The sequence below is a fragment of the Artibeus jamaicensis genome, unplaced genomic scaffold (genome assembly GCF_021234435.1).
Source record: "Artibeus jamaicensis isolate MK-2021 breed Jamaican fruit bat unplaced genomic scaffold, CSHL_Jam_final scaffold_916, whole genome shotgun sequence".
In the NCBI taxonomy this organism is placed as follows: Eukaryota; Metazoa; Chordata; class Mammalia; order Chiroptera; family Phyllostomidae; genus Artibeus; species Artibeus jamaicensis.
In genome coordinates, this window is record NW_026522059.1 from 63,232,266 (window position 1) to 63,252,810 (window position 20,545).

At 40.8% G+C, this 20,545-nt stretch overlaps 2 protein-coding genes across 3 annotated transcripts; both read right to left on the minus strand.

Moving 5' to 3' along the window:
* Positions 1-258: 258 nt before the first annotated feature.
* Positions 259-19,821, minus strand: ZFAND1 (zinc finger AN1-type containing 1). 2 transcript variants are annotated; one of them, XM_037141849.2, is made up of 9 exons: positions 19,765-19,821; positions 17,534-17,576; positions 16,574-16,613; positions 14,157-14,284; positions 13,978-14,069; positions 12,901-13,022; positions 10,473-10,628; positions 10,279-10,375; positions 259-637 (listed from the first exon to the last, which is right to left on the minus strand). In XM_037141849.2, the coding sequence occupies exons 1-9, from the start codon at positions 19,817-19,819 to the stop codon at positions 429-431; spliced, it is 942 nt and encodes a 313-aa protein (XP_036997744.2). In that variant the 5' UTR covers positions 19,820-19,821; the 3' UTR covers positions 259-428. The 2 variants fall into 2 exon arrangements, with proteins under 2 accessions (XP_036997744.2, XP_053516999.1); XM_053661024.1 differs by lacking the exon at positions 259-637 and having other exon boundaries at positions 8,911-10,375.
* On the minus strand, positions 646-7,248 carry SLC10A5 (solute carrier family 10 member 5). Its single transcript, XM_053660927.1, is given in 3 exon segments — positions 646-6,498; positions 6,501-6,867; positions 7,243-7,248. Coding segments are annotated over 3 exon segments (732 nt in total). The 3' UTR covers positions 646-6,139.
* Positions 19,822-20,545: the final 724 nt, after the last annotated feature.

Below are 20,545 nucleotides of genomic sequence, written 5' to 3' on the forward strand. Positions count from 1 at the left end.
CTTCTGAAAACCAGTGTCTGGGTTGTGAGAGTGTAGTTCTCTGGGTGGGATGGGAATGGATTCTTTACAGTTAAGTGTTACAGACTGAATTCTTTGCTTTTTATCCAAGGAGAATAAAAAATCATTAATATGGGAGAACTGTTCTTTACAAACTTTGGACTTAATACTAGAAACTTCTGTAAGTTCGAAAGAAAAACTACTTGTAATTTTAATAATAAAAACTTTTTAATGAAACCTTGAAGTTATCAAAGTCCTTCTGAAACTAGAAAAGACACCAGTGTTTGTGCTGCCTGTCACGTGCCAAACCCATTAAGCAGAAACAGGGATTTGATCTTTATGAGCACTTTATTCAGACGGCTGGCAATCTGAGAAAACGGCAGGTTTGTACCCTAACAAAACTCTTAACACTTTCTTTCCAAACCAGCTTTTTATAACAGGGAGTAAATATAGTATGGTGAGGGGTTTTGAAATTCAGGGAAAATTAGGTGAAAGAAACTGTAGCATTCTTGTCCTGAGCAGTTAGCTGTTACCAAGGGCAGGTGGTCGTCTGTCTCTTCCTGGAACACAATGGCCTGAACACCTCCACTTGTTCCCAAGAGGTTGCCTGTCTTTCCCAGGAGCCAGGACGGGAAAGTTTCTGAAATAATAGCTTATGTGTAGTTTCTGAAATAATAGCTTTAACATATGCATTACTTACGAGGCTTATAATCGTTTACATTAAACTAAACTTTCCCAACTCTTGAGTCCCCTGTCACTTTAATAGTGTAGGAAAGGTTTTCAGGAATAGTAGTTGTTTTGGTTTGTTTTTAAAAGTATGTTGACAAATTGTGTATCCAATTTTGTATGTAAATAAAATTTAAATTTTCTCTTTATAACATCTCAGAAACTGAGTCTCATTTAGGTAATTTGGCGGTCTTTGGTTATATTATTTATGTAGATTTTGTATTCTGGATTTACAGTTTTATTAAATACATAAAACTTTTGATGATAACTTTGCAAGTATTTGTTAATCATTGAGTATGAGAATCTGTCTTTTTAAAAATAATATTTAATATTTTATAGCCTAATCAAGTGTAATGGAAATCACTATGTTAAGTCTAGGAAAGAGAGCAGCACATAACTAAAAGACAAATAAGTTCGATCAAGCTGATAAGGTTTTCATTATTTTTCATTCATTGGAACTGTTTTGTATATTGTCTTAGTTCTACTTGTCTTATTTTTGTGTTGTGCTTATGGCTTATTTTACATAAACTTTTATAATACTTTAAATTAAAAAAGACTGATGACTTAAGTATCTGAATAGGATACCTTTATTTATCTAGCAAAAAAAAAATGCTTTTGTGTTTTTGATGAAAAAAGAAGAAAAAAACTTCAGAAATTAGCTGAAGTTCTCTGTTGTCATTTATCTTAAAATAAACTCCTGCCTCTACATTGTGATGTGTTGATTCATAGGCAAATAAAATTTTCCAGGCATTTATAGAAATGTCATCAGAGTCCTCTTTACATCTTCTTAAATTAACATGGTCCTGTAACAGGGTGCAACCAGGCCCCCCCCCCCACCTCAAATGAAGGATTTGAAATGTGGTCCAGAACTCAGGGTGTCCAGGAATTATAAACTATAGGATATCCTTACCCCCACAAGTCTGAACTGTGAGGTGGGATGCATGGAGCAGGGCCATTGAGAGTTATTTTGCATTTCAACAGTTGGCCAGCTTCACACCTGATATCCAAAAACATATTTTATTCAACATAATTATAACAGCTGGGTAGTTTCATAGATATGTTAAGTAGCTGTGGCCATGCTTTGAGTAGGGAGATGGGAGTGACTTTGACTCATGATGTAACTGGGAGGCAACTCCCCCTGGTTACAGCGCCTGTGTGAGAGCTTGGAAATGATTCACTCCATGGCACAGGACCACGCCTGCTCAGACTAACTACGGTAGCCCAGGAAAACTGGAAAAATACAGAATGCTGGTAGGTGTGGCTAATTGTGGGCGGAGTCAGAAATGGGGATGCAGAGGAAGATTCGCAGAGGGGATTTAAAAACCCAGGCACGGCGTGGGCAGCCACGCAGTGTGGACCATGTGGTTGTGTGGCTCCCTTAACCACTAGTCTTAGAAAGCAGGAAAGTGAGATGTAGGAGCCACACAGTGCTCTCTCAGCAGTTTGGAAGAATGCAGGAGAGACAATGCAGGAAGGAAAGAGGTAAAAAGACATGCTGGTGGGCCATGAGAAGGTGCCACATGGTTTTGGGTTAAGAACCGGAGGTCGTGGCAACACAGCTTATAGTGCTGGGGACTGCAGACTAGCTGGCCGAGCCATGCTCTTCTATTTTTCCTGAGATATGATACCCTAGGCTGGCCTGCCAGGGCAAAGGGGAAGGAAGGACTCTGTGTGTTTATGGGTGTTTGGGATTTTAATGAAGACATTAAGTCATTACTCTAAGTCTGTATAACTTTTGAATAAATAGTTCCTTTCCTTTTCACCAAACTCTGGCATGGGAGCCATAATTCCAATTCCTAAGGGCGATGGGCAAGGTGAACCTGTTGAAGAGAGATCCCAGGAAATGGAGGATCCATTCTGTAACAGTCTTGTCCACCCAACCCCCCATGAGGCCATTCTCTGACAGTCCCACTCACAGAAGATCAGCTATCTTATTCTCTCAAATTAAGAACACTTACAGATTCCCACCTCAAATGAGCAGGTCAAACATTTTTCTAGGGTCCTCAGCTGCTACCTCCCATTGTTCTCAAGTAACTGAGATTTTCCAATCCAAAAGAGGCCATTCTGCCCCCAAAACGCCCTTATGAACATGAAATGTTGAGTCCTCTAGTGCAGAGATCCCATTAGGAACATGGCTGCTGGCAAAGCTCACCTTAATTTGGCCTCCTGCCTCCTCCCCACCCCTCCTCTTCCACAGGTGACCAGCAAAGGGTGCTCACCTGACTGCCTTCCATGAAACTGGTCCCTGGTGCCAAAGAGGCTGGGGACTGCTGCCTAGCACACAGGTACCACCAAATCCAAATGATTTTTGTCTGTGAGTGGTCCAGATGGCTGCAGGGCCCTCAGCACTGGTGCATTGCTCTTGGGTTCTCAAAGGGGCAATTTTAAAAGCTACATTAGCAGTCATTGTTCCCAATCACAAAGATCTACCAGGCCTAGGTGGCTGGGAGATCTGGAGGGGCCAGGTTCCAGCCTCAGCCCCGCCTGGTGAAAACAAAACCTGCGCTCTGGTATGGGGGACAGGTCAGAGTTCCCTTTAGGGAGCCTTTGATATCCCTTATCACCAGCTGACTTTCATCCTGGAGAGAGGTTTTTATTATCCTAAACCTCAGAATGGAAGGGAAGGGAGATCTAAAGCCCCTGATATCTCCTAGACACCTGACTGTTCTTGAAAGGGGCTTTAGGGGAGGGATGGTCTTTGTCAGGCTACGGAGTGCTTTCGACATGCTTCTGCATCTGGGGGATAGTACCCAACTGCCCTGTATTTGCATAATAAAGAGTGGTCACCAAGGTGATTCCTTCCACAGCAATCTTGGGTATCTTGCTAACCCTACTTACTCCCCAGAGGTGACTGCTTGTAAATGGCAACTCCCTTTCACTGGAAAAAAAAAATCAAGTTCACACCACAAGATTTCCCGTAATGGACTTGGACTAAAAATAAAATTTACACGTGTAATATGCAGGTCCTCAGGTGGTGGAGTCTCCCAAATATCTAACAGGATTTTCATGTTTTAATGTGAAATAAATTGGAGCTGCAGATACTGGTTAAGTCCCTGACATGCCCTGTAATGCCAACAGCTTTCCCAGTTGATTGGAGGATCATCCTGTACACCAGAAGGTTGTGGGTTCGATTCCTGGTCAGGGCACATACCTAAGTTGTGGGTTGGATCCCCAGTCTGGCATGTAAGATACCTGGTCCCGGCACGTATGGGAGGCAACCAATCACACTTTTCTCTCTCTTTTCCTTTCTCTCTAAAAGCAATGATAAAATGTCCTTGGCTGAGGATTAAAAAATTAAAAAAAATTTTTTTTTTAAATTTTGGTGGCTGCCCTAACTACAGCACTTGTGTGTGGTTACTACCCTCATCAGTCTGAACCTTCTTCCCTTTGCCCCATCACCCTGCCCATGATGCTAGGTCCTAGAATTTCATACCACAGCCACAGACTTAAGAGTTGAGCAAGATCTTAAACCTCAGTTAAATTTCTTCATCTTACAGATGTAAAACTGAAGTACAGAGAAGTGTCTTGTTCAAGGTCACAAAGTTAATGAAACGCAGGTCCTTCATCACCCAATCAGTAAAATATGTTCAAGCAAATGCGTATGTTACAAAACAAAGAGCATATATACAAGGCCAAGGTGGGTCACAATATACTGTTACCGAAAGGACCCTCTACTGGGCTCCATTGTCCGCCGCCAGAGGAAAGATGTCTCTCAATGCCAGAGATTTGTGAAAAGGAAAGAAAGGTTTATTTAAAGCTATACAGACTTAAAATAGTGACCCAATGTCTCCATTAAAATATCAAAGTCCCAGATGCCCACAAGTACTTCCTTCTCCCCCTGCCCTAATTTGGGGTACCGTAACTCAGGAAAAGCAGCACACGTCCGTGTTCCAGGCAGCTGGCATGGTCAGCTGTGTTGCCATCCAGGCAGGATCTCCAATTAATCCAAAGCCACGTGGCACCCTCTCATGGTCCACTGGCAAAGAGTTATTTCACCCTTCTTCCAGGCAGAGTCTCTCCTGTTTCCCAGGCCACGCAGCCAAAGGGAGCACCCCAAAGCCACGTGGTCCTCTTCCACCAGAGCTGCAGGGGTCCGCACTCCGGCCAAAACTGCATGGTTCTTTTCTCCACCAGTGCTGCAGGGGTCTGCACTTGGGCCAAACCACATGCACCTCTCCTCTCCTCAAAAGCCTTGGCGGGGGGGTGGGGGGGGTGGCAGAGTGGGAGGTCACCACTGTGCCAAAGCCCAGCGGTGGTTCTTTGCTAAAGCCACATGGTGAGTCTCTCTACCCCCAGCTGTGGGGGTCCCCACTCTGTCCAAAAGCACATGGCTTTCTCCCAGTGGCTGCCGTGTCTGCGTTTAAATCCCATGCCAGTCTTCCTCTATACCCCCATTTCTGACTCCTACAATCAGCATTGCCAGCATTCCTGTATTATTCCAAGTTTACTGGGCTGCGATCATGAGTCTGGGCAGGTGTGGCCCCATGTCATGAAGCCAATCTTCTCCAACTCCCATGCAGGCGCTGTGACTCATGGGACCTGCCCCCAGTTACATCTTGGGGGGGAATTCCCTTTCCATTCCCCTGGCTCAGAGCACACCACAGCTATTTAACATATCTATGCAACCAGTTAAAGGTTATAGATATGTTAAATAACCATGCCAGAGGTTAGCTGCAAAGCTGTTGCTGTATAAAACAGCTCTCAATGGCCCTGCTCCATTTGTCCCTTCTCCATCTCACACCTGTTGGGGGGAAGGGGTGAGGACATCTTAATATTTCCTGGACACCTTAAGTTCTGGACCTCATTCCAAATCTGTTTTTGGGGCCTCCCTCTTGGCTGCATCCTGTTATACATGTAAGTTAAATTTGTGCAAGCTTAATTATATTTTTTGGCATCTAAGTGGACATTTCTGTGTAAAGGACTCAGTAGTAAAAGACTCCATATAAACATTTATCATTTAATAAAGTGAATAAAAACCAGCCACCACCATGCTGAAAAACATCTCTTATAAATCTTGGTATTGATATACTGAATTTGATGAAATTAGAAAAGAGAAGAATTTTGGTTTTCCTACTGGCTGACAAACTAATTACCTAATATTGTGAGAGTTTACAGGATGCCTATTATGTGAACACCCCTTCCTCATAATCACTGCAGGAGGTGTGTTTTACATTGCTCTTTCCTACATGCGAGACCACAATGAAGTATTACATTCCAATGCAACTCTATAAAACATTTCCAACACAGCTATAAAGTGATTGCCATCTTAACTTTCATATAATAATGTACGTATTTTGATAATGTATACTTCCCCCCTAGTGTCAAGTTTGCAATCAGATCATAAGTGGGTTGAGAGCAGACATTATTTTAGATATGCTTTGAATCTCCCATAGTACTTCATTCAGAGTAGGAATTCTCATGCTTTGTTAGATGAGGGGAATTTTTTTCTTTTATATTCTATGATAAAGATACATCTTTTCTTAGCCTTGTAGAATAGGAGGATCAGTGATATTTCACATCCAGAATACACGGCCACTGTAAAAGGAGCCACAGAAGCTAAGTCTGCCTTGGACCGGGAAAGAGAGAGCTCAATAAAGGCCAGAGCTAAGAAGCTACTTAGCATCCCACTTTCCATAGTGTAAACAGTTTTACACACAGGAAGGGGCAGCCTAGAGATTTTAGCAAAGGAGTACCCAAACAGAAAACACAAAGCAGGAGCTAAAATACCTAACAGAAGTATCTCTAAGTTAACTGTTTTTAGAAACCTAATTCCATTCTGAACATCAGTTAAATCCTCACAGACATTAAAAGAAAGCTCAGAGGTGTAATGATTCTCTCTATGTTTGTTTTTTCAGGTAGTCTATGCTTGATGACTATTCCAGCCGATATAGGTATAAGTATGAAGAGGAATGGTGACATAATTATCAAAACGGGAATATGGAATGTACCAGATAACCCTAATATCCTACTGTACAGGTAAGAATTGGCGGTTATCATTATAAGGGCCAAGACCACTGACATGCAAGTAGTAAAAACAGCCAGAGTGATACCTCCTTCTGGAAGCAGAGCAAAGAACCAGGGACACCAAAAACTGTTACAGAACAGACACAACCATCTGTTTTTCTGCTGCCTTAGGAAAGACGTCTTTCAATGCCAGAGATTTGTGAAAAGGAAAGATTTAAAGCTATACAGACTTAAAGTAGTGACCCAATGTCCCCACTAAAATATCAAAATCCTTTTGAATACCCACAGATGCCCACAGTGCTTCCTTCTCCCCCTGCCCTGATTTGGGGTACTGTAACTCAGGCAAAGAAGTAGGCATCCGTGATTCAGGTTGCCAGCACCATCAGCCGTGGGGCCGTCCAGGCAGGATCTCTAATGGCTCACCGGCAAGAGTTCTTTCACCTTTCTTCCAGGCAAAGTCTCTCCTGCTTCCCAGGTCATGTGGCCAAAGAGAGCACCCCAAAGCCACGTAGTCGTCTTCTACTAAAGCTGCGCGGGTCCCCACTCTGGCCAAACCTGCATGGTTCTTCTCGGCAAAGCTGCGGTGAGGGTCGCCACTCTTCCAAAGCCGAGTGGTGATTCCCTCTACTCAAGCTGTGAGGGTCCCCACCCTGGCCAAAAGTGCAAGGGTCTCCTCTCACATGGCTGCTGATCCTGGGTTTTTAAATCGTCACACCAATCTTCCTCTAGAGCCCCATTTCTGACTCCTCCTACAATCAGCTACACTTGCCAGCATTCCTGTATTACTCCAAATTTACTGGGCTGACATTGTGAGTCTGGGCAGGTGTGGCCCCATGTCATGGAGCCAATATTCTCTAAGCTCTCATGCAGACGCTGTCACCTGGGGGACCCTGCCCCCCTTGCAGGGGAAGTCCCTTCCATCCCCCTGGCTCAGAGCATGGCCACAGCTATTTAACGTATCCGTGCAGCCAGTTAAAGGTTATAAATATGTTAAATGATCGTGCCAGAGGTTAGCTGCAAAGTTGTTGCTGTACGAAACAGCTCTGCCTGTTCCTGCTCCATGTGTCCCTTCCCCCAACTCACACCGGAGGAGGAAAGGGGTGAGGACATCTTATATACCTTTCTAATATTTCCTAGACACCTTGAGTTCTGGACCTCATTCCAAATCCCTTTTGGGGGCCCCACTCTTGGCTGCACCCTGTATCATTCTCTGAACATATAAACACTTCAAAAGATTCTTCATGTAGTCAAGACAGAATCTGTGTTAAATTTCCACTAGGACAGTTTGTAGTAACTACTTTTATATCATGATGTTTGCTCCTCAAAAATTCTTAAAACAATTCTATTGTGTATTTTTTAAAGTTTTAAACAATTCTACTTATGTAGGTTAACTTTTCAAGGGCAGTAGACACTACACTTAAAATAATAAATGTCAACTATAACTAAAAAATAAAAATAAATGTTTTAAAAACTGCAATAGACCCTATAGTTCATAAATGTATTTCCATGTACCACATCAAGACATTGTCCCAATGCTGAAAACAGGGAATGTAACTGATGTTTCTGTGATAACTCAGTTACATTTCCAGAGAACTTCCCTAAAGAAAAAAACACTTCATGAAACCAAAGCCATCTTTACAGTATGTGACCAAATGTTTTAAATCACAATTTTGGTTTCCCAGCTAAAAAATGTAAGGAAGGTACATTTTGTTTTGCTCAGATTCCTCTATCTGCAACCTAAACTCTATAGGGAATAAAACCTGACAAATCTGGAAAAAACTGAGTAATTTATTTTTCACATGCCTCTACTGGCTGATTATATTTAAACTGAAGCTTATTTATATCATATAATTACAACTGTTTATCTGAACTGAAAAATATTTGTGGGTTTCCTGCTTATAATTCTGGTTGTCAGCAAGCAGGTAGAAACATACTATGGTGGGGCTGGGAAAGTTTCACTGAGCATACTCAACCGAGAGCCCTACAGCAAAGTCTGAGAAAGCTGATTGATGTCAATAGTGTGAAGAAGCTGCAGAGCTTTTCTCTTGCCTACAACCTGTTCTCTTTAGGAGACTGTTCATGCTGGGTCTGATCCCAGGAGCCTCTAAGGATGCTTGCACTTGTGTCTTCCGGACAAGCTTGCCCCACTACCTGGCAATGGACCTAACCATGGATGCCTACTGACACAGTCCTTCCTGCCATGACCCTGGTTTACCTTCTGTCTAGTCATTGACAGGCCTGCTTCCACGTTCTCCCAGTATAACTCAGTCTCTGCCAGCCTTATGTACCCTCTTCCTGAGAGTGTACCTTATGTACACTCTCATTGGTTCTTTCTCTGGTATATTTAGCTTTATATTCATGAGACATATGTTAACTCCCTACCATGTACAAATAATTATGGCACATGCTGAGATATTTGTTTGTGTTAAAACTTTCTGGTGTATTTAAAAATTACTTCTACTTCTGGTCATACAGTTTGTGATAAAAGAGCTATTGGAACAGAGCTATGCTTATGATCCATCTGCTCATTTGGTACTTGCCACACACTAGAATCAAATCCTTACACTTAGTAGGTACCTGAATAACTGTACTAATAAATGAATGGATCGCCAGCTAATGTAAATCAGAAGCTATCTCCATTCTTTGCATGAAAATAGCACAAAGAAAAAATTAAGAGGGAAATTGAATATTCCAAGTCTATTTCTTTAATTAAACCTAAAGCCGCTGTACTTGTCCATGTCAATTAAAGTAGAAAAGGGACAAAGAACAAACAAATCTTTTCTGTTCTATATAGCAGTCCTTTCTTGAGTGAGGATGGAATACATCAGTCAGGGCATCAATTTGTCAGTAAAATGTGTCTACCTTTGGCATGCTTTTGCTTTGGTAGATATAAAGACATGGCACTGAAGTTGAGCTACCTCATCTTTCTTCTCATTTGTAATATCCTTCATCAGAGATATGCCCCAAAGCAATTAAATTACACCAGGAAAATCATTTCCCCTTCCTAGGCCTGAAATTCCTCATCCAAAACTTTGAAAAGTCAATGAGACAATCTCTCAGTTCCTGTGATTCATGTACACACATGAATTTATACATCATGATGTAGGCGCAAGGTAAAGCTATACTGCCTTGGCCATGGAACTTGCTTAAAGCAAAAGTGATATGTGTACCTTCTAAGAACCACTTCTTTTTTCCTCTGCCAGAAGAATAGTAATGTCCCTAAAAGGACACCTGAACATTCAGTGCAGATGCAGATGTCAATACCAACCCAATGAGACATTCAGCTTTGTTGTTGTTATTATAGCACATTCTACTAAATCTAATGAAATACAACAATTTGCTAATAACTGAATGTCAATTCATAAACTTTAAAAACAATTTTAACTTATAGAAAACTGGTAATATTATGATATAATGAAAAATAATTAAAGCAACTTTTAAAAATAAAAATATGCATAGTATCCATAGTAAAAGACATAACTTCACATAGAGGTTAGCTCACTGAATCCTTGAATGACTATTCCAAGTAGGAATCAACGTTTTTTAAAAACTGTTCTTCCTCATTAAGATATTCCAAGATAATGTTTCCACCATTATATAAAGGACAATCCTCCTCAGCAATCCACATTTCCAAAGTATGATCCAAGGGTAATGCTTCTCCTGAAGTAATGTGACATAACCTTAATTTCTGTTACAAGGGAAATAAAGCACATTGTAATAAACAAAGATGCTTGTGTAGCATATCTTAAAGCTTCTAGGGAAAAGTTATTATAACCAGTTGTTACCTTGGCTGTTAATTTGTTATTGTTGTTTTTCAGGCTGGCTAAAGAAGCTGCAAAGTCAATGACCTTCCCAATGCTCCACTGACGGCAGAAGAACATTGGTTTGCTCTTCTCTTTGCTTTCCTTGGGTAAGAAAACCTGCAAGTAAATTCTTTCTGCCTGTAAAAATAAAAAAGTTAAAATACAGATTATGTACATGAACTAGTTACCTGTTCTTGTCTGGTGACATGTCCTCCTCTCTTCTCCTGGTCAGAGGGATTACCCTCTAATGCGTAGCCCAGCATCCACCTGAATTCAGGGAACAGGACTTAAGACCCTGGCAGGGTAATCTGTACAAAGATAGGTATGTGACCTAAAATAGGCCAGTCAAGGCCTTTTCCTGGGATTTTACCTTCAAAAGCTGGGGGAGGAAAGGGAGAGCTCTTTTTCCAGATGTTTTTAGTCTTTGAATTAAACTTGGAATTGCCTACAGCTATCCCCCAGGCCTCTCAGCTATTCCTGAAACAATGTGGAAAAAAAGTCTCCTGAAATGGGAAACAATGAGTTCAATATAGAGAGAGAAGTCAAGGGCACAATGGACTCATTCAACTGCATTTGATTCCTGGAATCTGGTCATTGCTGGAGACCAGATCAAAGCCACTCCCCATCATATAAGGGAAAAAAAAATTGTTTTGATTAAATTACTTGGTATCAAGTTTCTGTCACTTGCAATTGAAAGGTCTCTGAAACATAAAACATGTCTTTTCGTGTGAAAGACCTCACAACATATTTAGAGACAGCAGGGCTTTTGAGAATAAAGAAACTAAAAAAAAGAAAAAAGAAAAAAACAGACAAGTACCATATCAATAAAAGAGAAGGAGTCATAGATTTGGATGGTTCCTCTAACATTCTATACCCTATATGCTTCCTTATATTTTATTTTCTTGCTAAATTAATAAATGCAGGGCAAAAAAGGAGTAAGAACAAAGGCGTTTTGCCTTGGATCTTCCTTGATTCCTAAAAATAGGTTTAAAAAGTGTTGGCTTTGTAAAGGGAGATCTGGCCAGATCACTGGCCACAGGTGAGGCACCCTAGAGATGTGTCAGGAAGTACTGAAGGTGGCAGGATTTAAGCCGCAGCCAACTGTGACTCCATTTCCCTGGGTGAGGGTGAGCAAACAAGTGTATGATGCCCAGCCCTGGGCAGAGATGCTGTAACATAGCTAGAAAATTTTTCTACCCGCTTCTGGATCATGGCGACCAGAGGAGGGGCAGAGATGCTGCACAGGCTGACATGTACCTGTAGAGCCCACAGGATTGGCTAGAAAAGTTGGATGCTCCCACTGTGTATGGGATTTGGGGACAGAAAATTTAACCAGAGGGCACAGAGTCTCATTCGTTTTTTGCAATCCCCTTAATAGGGGACTTAAGAGTTGGAAAATTTTAGTAGCTAATAAGTTTAGCAATCAATGCATGTAAAAGCTTTTGTTCCAGGAACTGAAGGTATGACCCACTCTGACTTCCAAGAGACCATAAGCAGTTCCACTTTTGTGCCTCAGTAGGACTGTAAGCAATTCAAGATGATATCTGAGCCATTGTACTCCAGGGTAAGATGATGACCCCCCAGGACACAGTTAAGGACCACTGCCCAGGGCAAGAATGCCCAAGTTGTTTTTTTTTCATCCAATTAACTTTTTGGGGAATTCCAAACCACTTACCTACAGTTTGTTCTCCTTATAAAAAGGGCCATTGAAAAATGGAATTGAAGATGGTCTGTTAGGGTATGAACCTGCCATCTTTTCAGATTACTGGCCATCTGAATAAAGCGCCCATAAAGATTCAATCACTGTCATTGCTCATTGGGTTTGATAGTGATAGGCAGCCTGAACTCCGGTGTCTTTTCTGGTTTCACCCTCCCTCACCCAGTCAGGGTGGGCCAGAGTGCTTGTGAGACCCAGTGGATGTTGGCCCCACTTCTGGCTCTTGCCGTGCTCTTTCTCGCCCAGCTGGGAGCAGGCTAACTGGGACAAGGGCCTTGCTGGCAGCACCCCATGGGACATTGCAGCTCCACGTGATTCCGCAGGGGTCCTGGACTGTGCTCCCATTCTATTTCTCTGAGGGCAGTGCACAGACACACAGGCTATCAACATTCACAGACTCCAGGAGTGTGAGCAGCTTTAAATGCCAGGGCCCTACAGTCAGAGCTGCTTGCAAGACAGGCTACAGTAATCCGGCAGTGTGCCCCATCCTGGGACAAAGAGGAAGCTGCTATTTCTGTAAAGTGAAAAATCTCACAGAACTATGTATCATTTATTTATGTAGCAACACACCATGTAACACTAGGAATGATACACATCAGATTTAAGGTAGTTGTTACTAAGTGGGAGGGAGGAGTAGAAAGAGGCTTCAACTCTATCTAAACATTTTTGTTTTTCAAAGTCTCTAAGACCAACCTGTGGCAATGACTTATCTCCTTCAGCATGCATCTTCAATTTCATCAATGCTACCTTTGCAGCTGTTGCACTATTTTTTGCACCCTTCCGTCGCTTAACTGCTGTCTCTCCTGTCTTGGAATCTAAGAAATAAGAACAAGCATATAAGCACGTAAGAATATTTAAATTTTCCAGAGTTTTATTAATTATTACTTTATGGCTCTAAAATGTACACAAATTACACACAATGGAGATAGAAAGAGACGACATTCATTGTGTAGGTATGACATATACATGATCAGTGGGAAAACAGCATTGAGGTTGATCTAAGCAATCTCCACATCAAAAAACTCACTGTTATGTGCTTCTTTCCAGCTCAAGCCTACTTAATCTAATCAATAACACTTCTACAGAGAACTTTAAGATTTGGTTATAGAAGATTTTTTAAAAGATTTTATTTATTTATCTTTTAGAGAGGAGGGGAAGGAGAGGGAGAGAAATATCAATGTATGGCTCCCTCTCGTGGGTCCCCTGCTGAGAGCTGGCCTGCAACCCAGGCATGTGCCCTGACTGGGAATCGAACCACAATCCTTTGGTTCGCAGGCCCGTGCTCAATCCACTGAGCTACACCAGCCAGGGCTGGTTATAGGAGATTTTAATAAAGGTAGTATCCTTACCAGAGAATGAAAATTCTGCTGAATGAAAATACATTCTCTCCTGGTACCTCAGATTATCAGCAACATTCGTAGGACAGTGGGCTAGACTTAAAATTTAGTCTTAAGAGACTATAAACCACTACTTGAGCCTCATGAATACCACTTCTAGTCATGATGGTTATCCATCTGATCTAAGTGGCGCAGCAGGAGAACATCTGGTAGGGAACTTCCACAGAATTTCTAAATTTTCTTTGGTCAGGCAGGCTTTCTGAGAAATACTGTTGCAAAAAAATGTTATTGAAATCTGTTGCAAGTTGTAACCTCGGGGGCTGTTAACAACACCTTCCAGACTGAAAAGCTGGCATAAGAAGCAGGAGCTTTAGACCTAATAAGAGTATATAGCAATAAGGAAAGCAATGAAATAAGCTTTCTTGATACTTGCCAATAATGTCTTTAACAAGTTTCTGAGTGGTGGCCATTCGAGGCTTAGGGATTTCCAGTTTTTCACATTCATGATCTGACTGATGACGGTGTCTATGAGCAACAGAAGAGTGAGATTAGTTCAAGTATTTGCATACAAATTAAAGAGATATACAGGATTTTAATGATCTGAGTGATTACCTCAGGCAAAAATTCTTCTCACCATAAGGACAGATAACTGGTACAAGCTCTTTTTCAACACACTCCTTGTATGAGCATGGATAAGATGTGTGAGTATCTGACTTCAGTCTCTCCTTGATTACAGTTACCTGAAAATGTAAAAAAAAAAAAGGGGGGGGGAATGGTATATTTCACATGGAAAGTAAATCAACAAATTTATTTTGGAAGGTTGCTTAAACTTATAAGAGCAACTTAGACACTCACACAAACATTATAATAAATATTTGCGAGTAATGATTATTGCATTGATTGTTCTACATTTTCATATTTTCCCTGCTGTGGTATACTTGTCTTCTAAGTAAAGTTAAAATGACTATTCAGTTACTATTTATAATTTCAGTTTTCTACTTTGTAACAGTCCAACACAAAGGTGCATCCAATAATAATATACTCAGGTAATCACCTCATCATCCACCCTCAAACAGCAAGTCATACCTACTTTCTACACCAACTTGAAGTAGCTAAATATATGTGTGAATACTGAAGAATTATGTTTACCTATGATACAGAAGGTTAAAGACAATTTTCATAATGATATACTATATTCTTGATGATTTAATATTGTGTTGCCAGCAAATATTACATCAGAGGAAGATGAGATTTTATAAGATCAGCCAGGCTATTTTGAGTACAGGTGACCCACACTATCTAAGTAGCTCAGCATTCCTAGGAAACCATTCATAAGCCAAAATGAAGCCCTAAAGCAAAGAAGCAATTGCCACTAATTTATATAGTAAAATTTTGAGTGTTCCCAGACCACAAAATGGGTCTCCCAAGTGCTCATACTCAGTTCACAGCTATGCGGGCTTAATGCTGAGATGCCAAGTGTGGTTCTTGGGGAAGGAGCTTGGTGGGACCGCTCTCAAGCTTGGAGCATGCGCTGCCTGTACAGTGAATGGCTCACTGTAAAACAAATGCTAAACACTATTTTCCCTTTTTGTCTTTTAAAATAAAAGTGAAAAAAATCTTTTTTGGATTTATTTTGGTTAGCAAAAACAGATACTCATGAGTTTTTCATGAAAGTGAATGAGCTTAAAGTGAACTTTCAAAAAATAGGGTGGGGCGTGGCAGGGAGAAACCTGTATTAAGTAACTGTTTCTTGAGTTGCAAGAACTTAAGGAAATAACTGCTTGAAATATACAATCAAAGGACATCCTTCTATATCAATGATAGTTACATCTTGTTCAAATGGAATTAACTATTTTTCCAAATTTGTTCCAACAGTCTTAAGGTAAATGATTTTTTTACTCCAATTAAGGAGACCTAATTGAGAGGCACTGTGTGAGAGACATTCATAGGAAATCAAATAATATCACAAGGAAAAGGAAAACGCAGGGCATATTCACAAGCTATGTAAGAAATATCACTATGTTTACTCTAGGACTCTAAATGAGTATTTCCTTCTAATTAATCCTATGTAATGCCAATGTTCATTAATTTTTAGTTTCCTCAAATAGATCACCTAAACTTCAGAGGGCCAGATTTTGACTGAAGCTCATTTAAACTTAATTTTCTGAAATTGAGAGAACAGATATAAAAATCCTTGGTAGATTGCGAGGTAAATGGTGGCCAGGAATAAATGTCCACTGCAAAGTGTGAGGCAAATGCTTCTTTCCAAATTGAGTGAATTCAGTTTAACTCCCTGCCTCTGTCTGACTCAACAGAGCTGGGGCTAACACATGTGAGAAAACTACTTTAGGTGTGGTGGACTCAGCTTTCTCTTTTTTTGGTCTTTGAACTGAACTTATAAGTAAAGGAGGTGGCCTACACTGGTCCAGCACTGCTGTAACTAGCAGGCAATGGCTTTCCTTTGCAGATCTACTGGGCTCTCACTAAGCTTTACCATTCACTTTATCTTTTATCAATAATAAAATGATATTTTGGTTCCTATTTGCCAGACCTTTTGTTAATCTCTCCATCTGTTCAGAATTCGAATGGGATTTTATTGGACCATAGGTTTGTTCCTGGGTCTAACTAAGGCTGACTGAGTCAGAACAATTTATTGCCACCAAATCGTAAAGCCAGGCACTAGTAAAAATGAACACAAGAATAAAGAAAATTGGGAGGAATATATGATGAGGATGTTAATTCCATTTTAGATCTGTACATATAGGGCTTAAAGCTGCAAGTAAGCCACCTAAACAGAACTGAAGTGTGAAGAAATAAAAATTATAAGAATAAAAATGTATAAATACCAAGTAGACCAATTTTTCTTTTAAACTGAGAAAAATAATATAAATGAAGCAAAAACCTCTTTGCATAATGAGTTTAGTACACCAAATTTTAATCTGTTGTACACTGATGGTTTGAAATCTCTTTAAAAACTGAGGAAAAGTACATAAATACAAATGTGTTATTAAACAGAACTATTAACATACCTCAGGACAGCTGTGTGACTCTCTGCTTCTGTGTTCAAGGCTTAAATAATTTAAAAAAACAGTGTTTATTTAAATGCAATCAAATAATGTAAAGATAACTGCAATAGTCTAAGATATTTCAAGGGTTAGTATCCTTAAGATTAATTACACTTATACTACATTAAGAACTAACTCTACATATAAGGATAAACTGAATACCAGATAAACATAGAGCAGCTACCGTCTCAAAAGTTTTAAAACACAACTATTCAACTTCCATGTGCATAAAAACAATTCACCACTCTAAATTACCTTTACTCTAAGGGCTTTCAAATGTGAAAAGACAACTTATTGATTCCTTTTACTTCTCAAAGGCCATTATTAATAAAAGGTCAAGGAAGAGCTTCTAGTTCTGATTTTAAAATATGCATTACTTTATTTCTAATAAATCTTTCTGAATTATCTTAAAAGAATTTATTCTTTCACTACTTTGTTTAATAAATGTCTGATACACAAAAGTATAGTTGCAAAGAAAATACATTTTCCAAAATCCCTGCTTAGTTCCCAGGCTTTTAACTTTGTGGGTGAAGGTCATGTGATCCAATTTAAGAAATGTATGGGTTGTGCTATTTTCATTTTATTAACTAAAATAAAGAGAAATAATCATAACTGAATTTCCCCCCTATATTCTTTATATTGTGGACATGCTCTCTCCTGGTAATTAAAAGACACAAATACAAGTTTTACATTAAAAAATCACACAGAAATAATACCATCTATGAAGTTAAAAAATGAGTCAAATATATGCGCAAATAGTCAAGGCCTATGACCAGGCTGTTTTTTTCAAAGTGGTTGTCCTAATGAATATCAAATATCAATGGCTAAGGTAAGAACTGTTTTAAATTATTCTGCTGTTCAGTAATAAACCTCATATTACAAATACTAAAATTACTCTCAAGTCCCACATAAAAAGTAACTTACCAAAATATTCCTGAACAACCGTCACATACAAACGGAAGAAAATCTAAAATTGAGGGAAAATGTTATATGTACTGGTCAGTGTTTGGTTTTGATTTAGTTTTCTTGAGCGTAAGTCCTGAACTACCTCCATAGAAGAACTTCCCATTTTGACCAATATGCTAGTACAGCAAATAGTGGTTAAATAAAAGCCATCACAACCTCGATTCCTTCTGGGAGAAAATAACTAGATTATCGGGAGATAAATGTTACTTGTAGTAGCACAATAAATCCAAAAAAATTTTTTTGGTTTATTTGTTTTCGTTTCCTAGATTTAGTAGGTGTTGTTTTTGAAGACTGTATATCGCAAAAACCCTGTATTTTAAGTAAAAAACCTGGGTTTCAATTCTGATTTCACTGCTTACTAATTTAGCAATGTTAGGCAAGTTAATTAATAGTAGAGCTTTGGAGATTTTATATAGAAATATATTTTATAGTAGAATATATTATGCATGTAAACACACACACACATATATATATATATATATATGCACAAAACCAAAGTTCTTATTATTAGGTAATACAGGAATAAATACAGTTATAAGTATACAGTGTCTATGTGTATATATGTATCTATGCTATATGCTATATCAACTTCACAGAGTGATTAAAAAAGCCAAATGGTATACATAAAAGGTATGGATAGGACAGTAACTATAATTCCTAAAGATAATTACAATTGACTTGTCCTGAATATATTCAATCTAAGAAAAAATCCTGTGGTAACTAGGAGAAATTTTTCAAGAAATTCCAGAAATTCAATAGGTTGATTTGATACTGCAAAATTTAATCCTGAATTGTTTTTCCTTGATGTTGAGGAACAACTAAGCTGGAACTAACAACTAAGTAAGGAACAGAATTTTTAGCAAGTACAAGGAAGCATCCATTTCTAGATGTGGCAACTCACTAGTCACCAGACACAGTTACTCTCTGAATTGTTTTCAATGTACTTCATATTATAGTTTATAGCTAAGTAAGGCTGGATATATCCAATCACACCATTTTTACAAAGTGAAAATAAAAAAACATTGCACTGTAGAGAAAGCTGCGATTTCCCCCTCCAAAGATCTAATTCTACAGGTTGTTATCTCAATAGGCAACAGAAAGAAGGAATCTTTTTACAACAGAAAGGGACCCCTGGCTAATTGTGGGACAAGAAGACCCAAATACAGTTCTTCCTTCACGTGGGCTTAATGAACTGTGCCACTGTTGTTCTGACTACAGGATTCTGTGAGCATGTTTTATACCAATTAAGTCTAGCAGGGATGCTGTCTTTTTGTCCACAGCCCATAGCAGGTATCGCTCAGCAATTGCGACACTCTCCCTAATCCCGACTGAACTTGATTCCTTCTCAACAAACTCAGATACCTGCTGCCAATGACACAAGAGGCCGCAAGGGTAGATGAAACCTATTTGCCACCTAGTGTGAGCCAAATGTGATTGCGCAGGTATGGATTGAAACCCAGGTACCAAGGACTGAGCTTGTTGTGTGCTTTAATTTTTTTAGGAGCTTGTCTGCAGGAGACGTATGAAATCCTTAAAGCCTGGGACACACTGCCCAGAGCTAGCTCTTGGATGGGCTCTGTGGATCCTGGGTCTCCCATATCAAGGGGCAGAGACCACATGAATGCTTTAAAATGCAGCTTAACTACCAGCCTTTAAAAAGCCTTATTGTAGTCCCAGCCCAAACTAGCTGCCCTGCAGATGTTCGCTGATTGGGTGACAATCAAAATGCAAGACTGCCAGAGCTGGGAAAGTTGATAACCTGGAGGGATAGCTTGAGGATCGGAATCCCTTGGAGAATATGGTAAAAGCTAAGGGCCTTCGCACTAGAAGCTTGTCTCTAGAGGCCCATAAACCAGGTTAAAACTGATCTCGCCCGCTGCCTTCTTCTGACAATACGTAACAGATTAAACAAGAAGTCTGGGGAAGAGAAAGGCTCGGCCCAGACCGCTGTGGCAGGGCCGGCGGGGAGCTCCAGCCTCTCCCCTGCGACTTTCAGGCGAGCGCCCCAAACACCCAGGTGCACGCGCTGGTGTTTCCAGGCGTCGCCGGGCTCCCGGCCGTGGCCGCCACGGGGCTCCCAGAAGCGCCAGCGAAGCTCGCTGCACACCCCGGAGGGCGCGCACGCCCAGGCCTCCCCTCTCCCTCGGCCACTGTCCGGGGGTCGGAGCCGAAACCGACTCCGCTGTCACCTCGCCGCCGGCAGTGTTCCAACTGGCAGTGTACCCCGACCTCCAATTCCGCCATCTCCCAGCACCCGAGGGGCGGGGCCGAAGCAGGGGCGAGGCCACCCAGAGCGCGCGGCGCCCGCTGGGAACTTGGAGAACCCGCGGGTTGACAAGCACGTTGGGGCGGGGCCGGGGCGGGGCCCGGGGCGGGGCCCGGGGCGGGGCCCAGGCCGGAAGCTGCGGAGAGCTGATGGCCCTTAGAGTCCTGAGTGATTGTGATCAGGCGCAAGTCAGCCCTAAGAAAGGGCCGGTAGTCTGTCTTTTTTCCCCAGACTGGAGGTCCTCACGCCCACCCCATAAGGAAATACTCACCTTGTGTCCGGCAGGACTGCCTGCTGCAACTAGAATCCCGAAAGCCGCGCAAGGATTGTCTTTTTTATTATTAGTATAACTCTAGGAACCAACACAGTGCCCAGCACAGGTATTTACAAGAGTCAAATGAAGTAGAGAACATGGGTCGTGTGATTCCTGATTCGACCTACACCAGTGTTACTTGATTATACAGTTTAAAGTCAATGTCCCTTGTGAGGAAGACATTAGGTGTTTTTATAAATAAAGCTTAAAAATTTTTTTCTTGCCTTTTAAATAATTTTTTATAGAAAAAGTTCCCGAGTGCTTACTGAATGAACCTCAGAGGGTTTGTTAGCCCAGACACATTACACAGCCACCTAAAGCAAGCTGACAGGGATTCCTTTGGGACGGGAGTAGTTCCAGGTGCTTGATGAACCATTTCAAAGGAACCTAG

What these genes read in the sequence shown, in the direction of transcription:
- ZFAND1 (XM_037141849.2), bottom strand. Translation starts at nt 19,819, where the DNA reads ATGGCGGAATTGGAGGTCGGGGTACACTGCCAGTTGGAACACTGCCGG. An exon ending in GGAACACTGCCGGCGGCGAG is followed by an intron (nt 17,577 to 19,764) that starts GTGACAGCGGAG and finishes CCTCAATTTTAG; the next exon opens with ATTTTCTTCCGTTTGTATGT. An exon ending in ACTTGTTAAAGACATTATTG is followed by an intron (nt 13,023 to 13,977) that starts GCAAGTATCAAG and finishes CTTATTTCTTAG; the next exon opens with ATTCCAAGACAGGAGAGACA.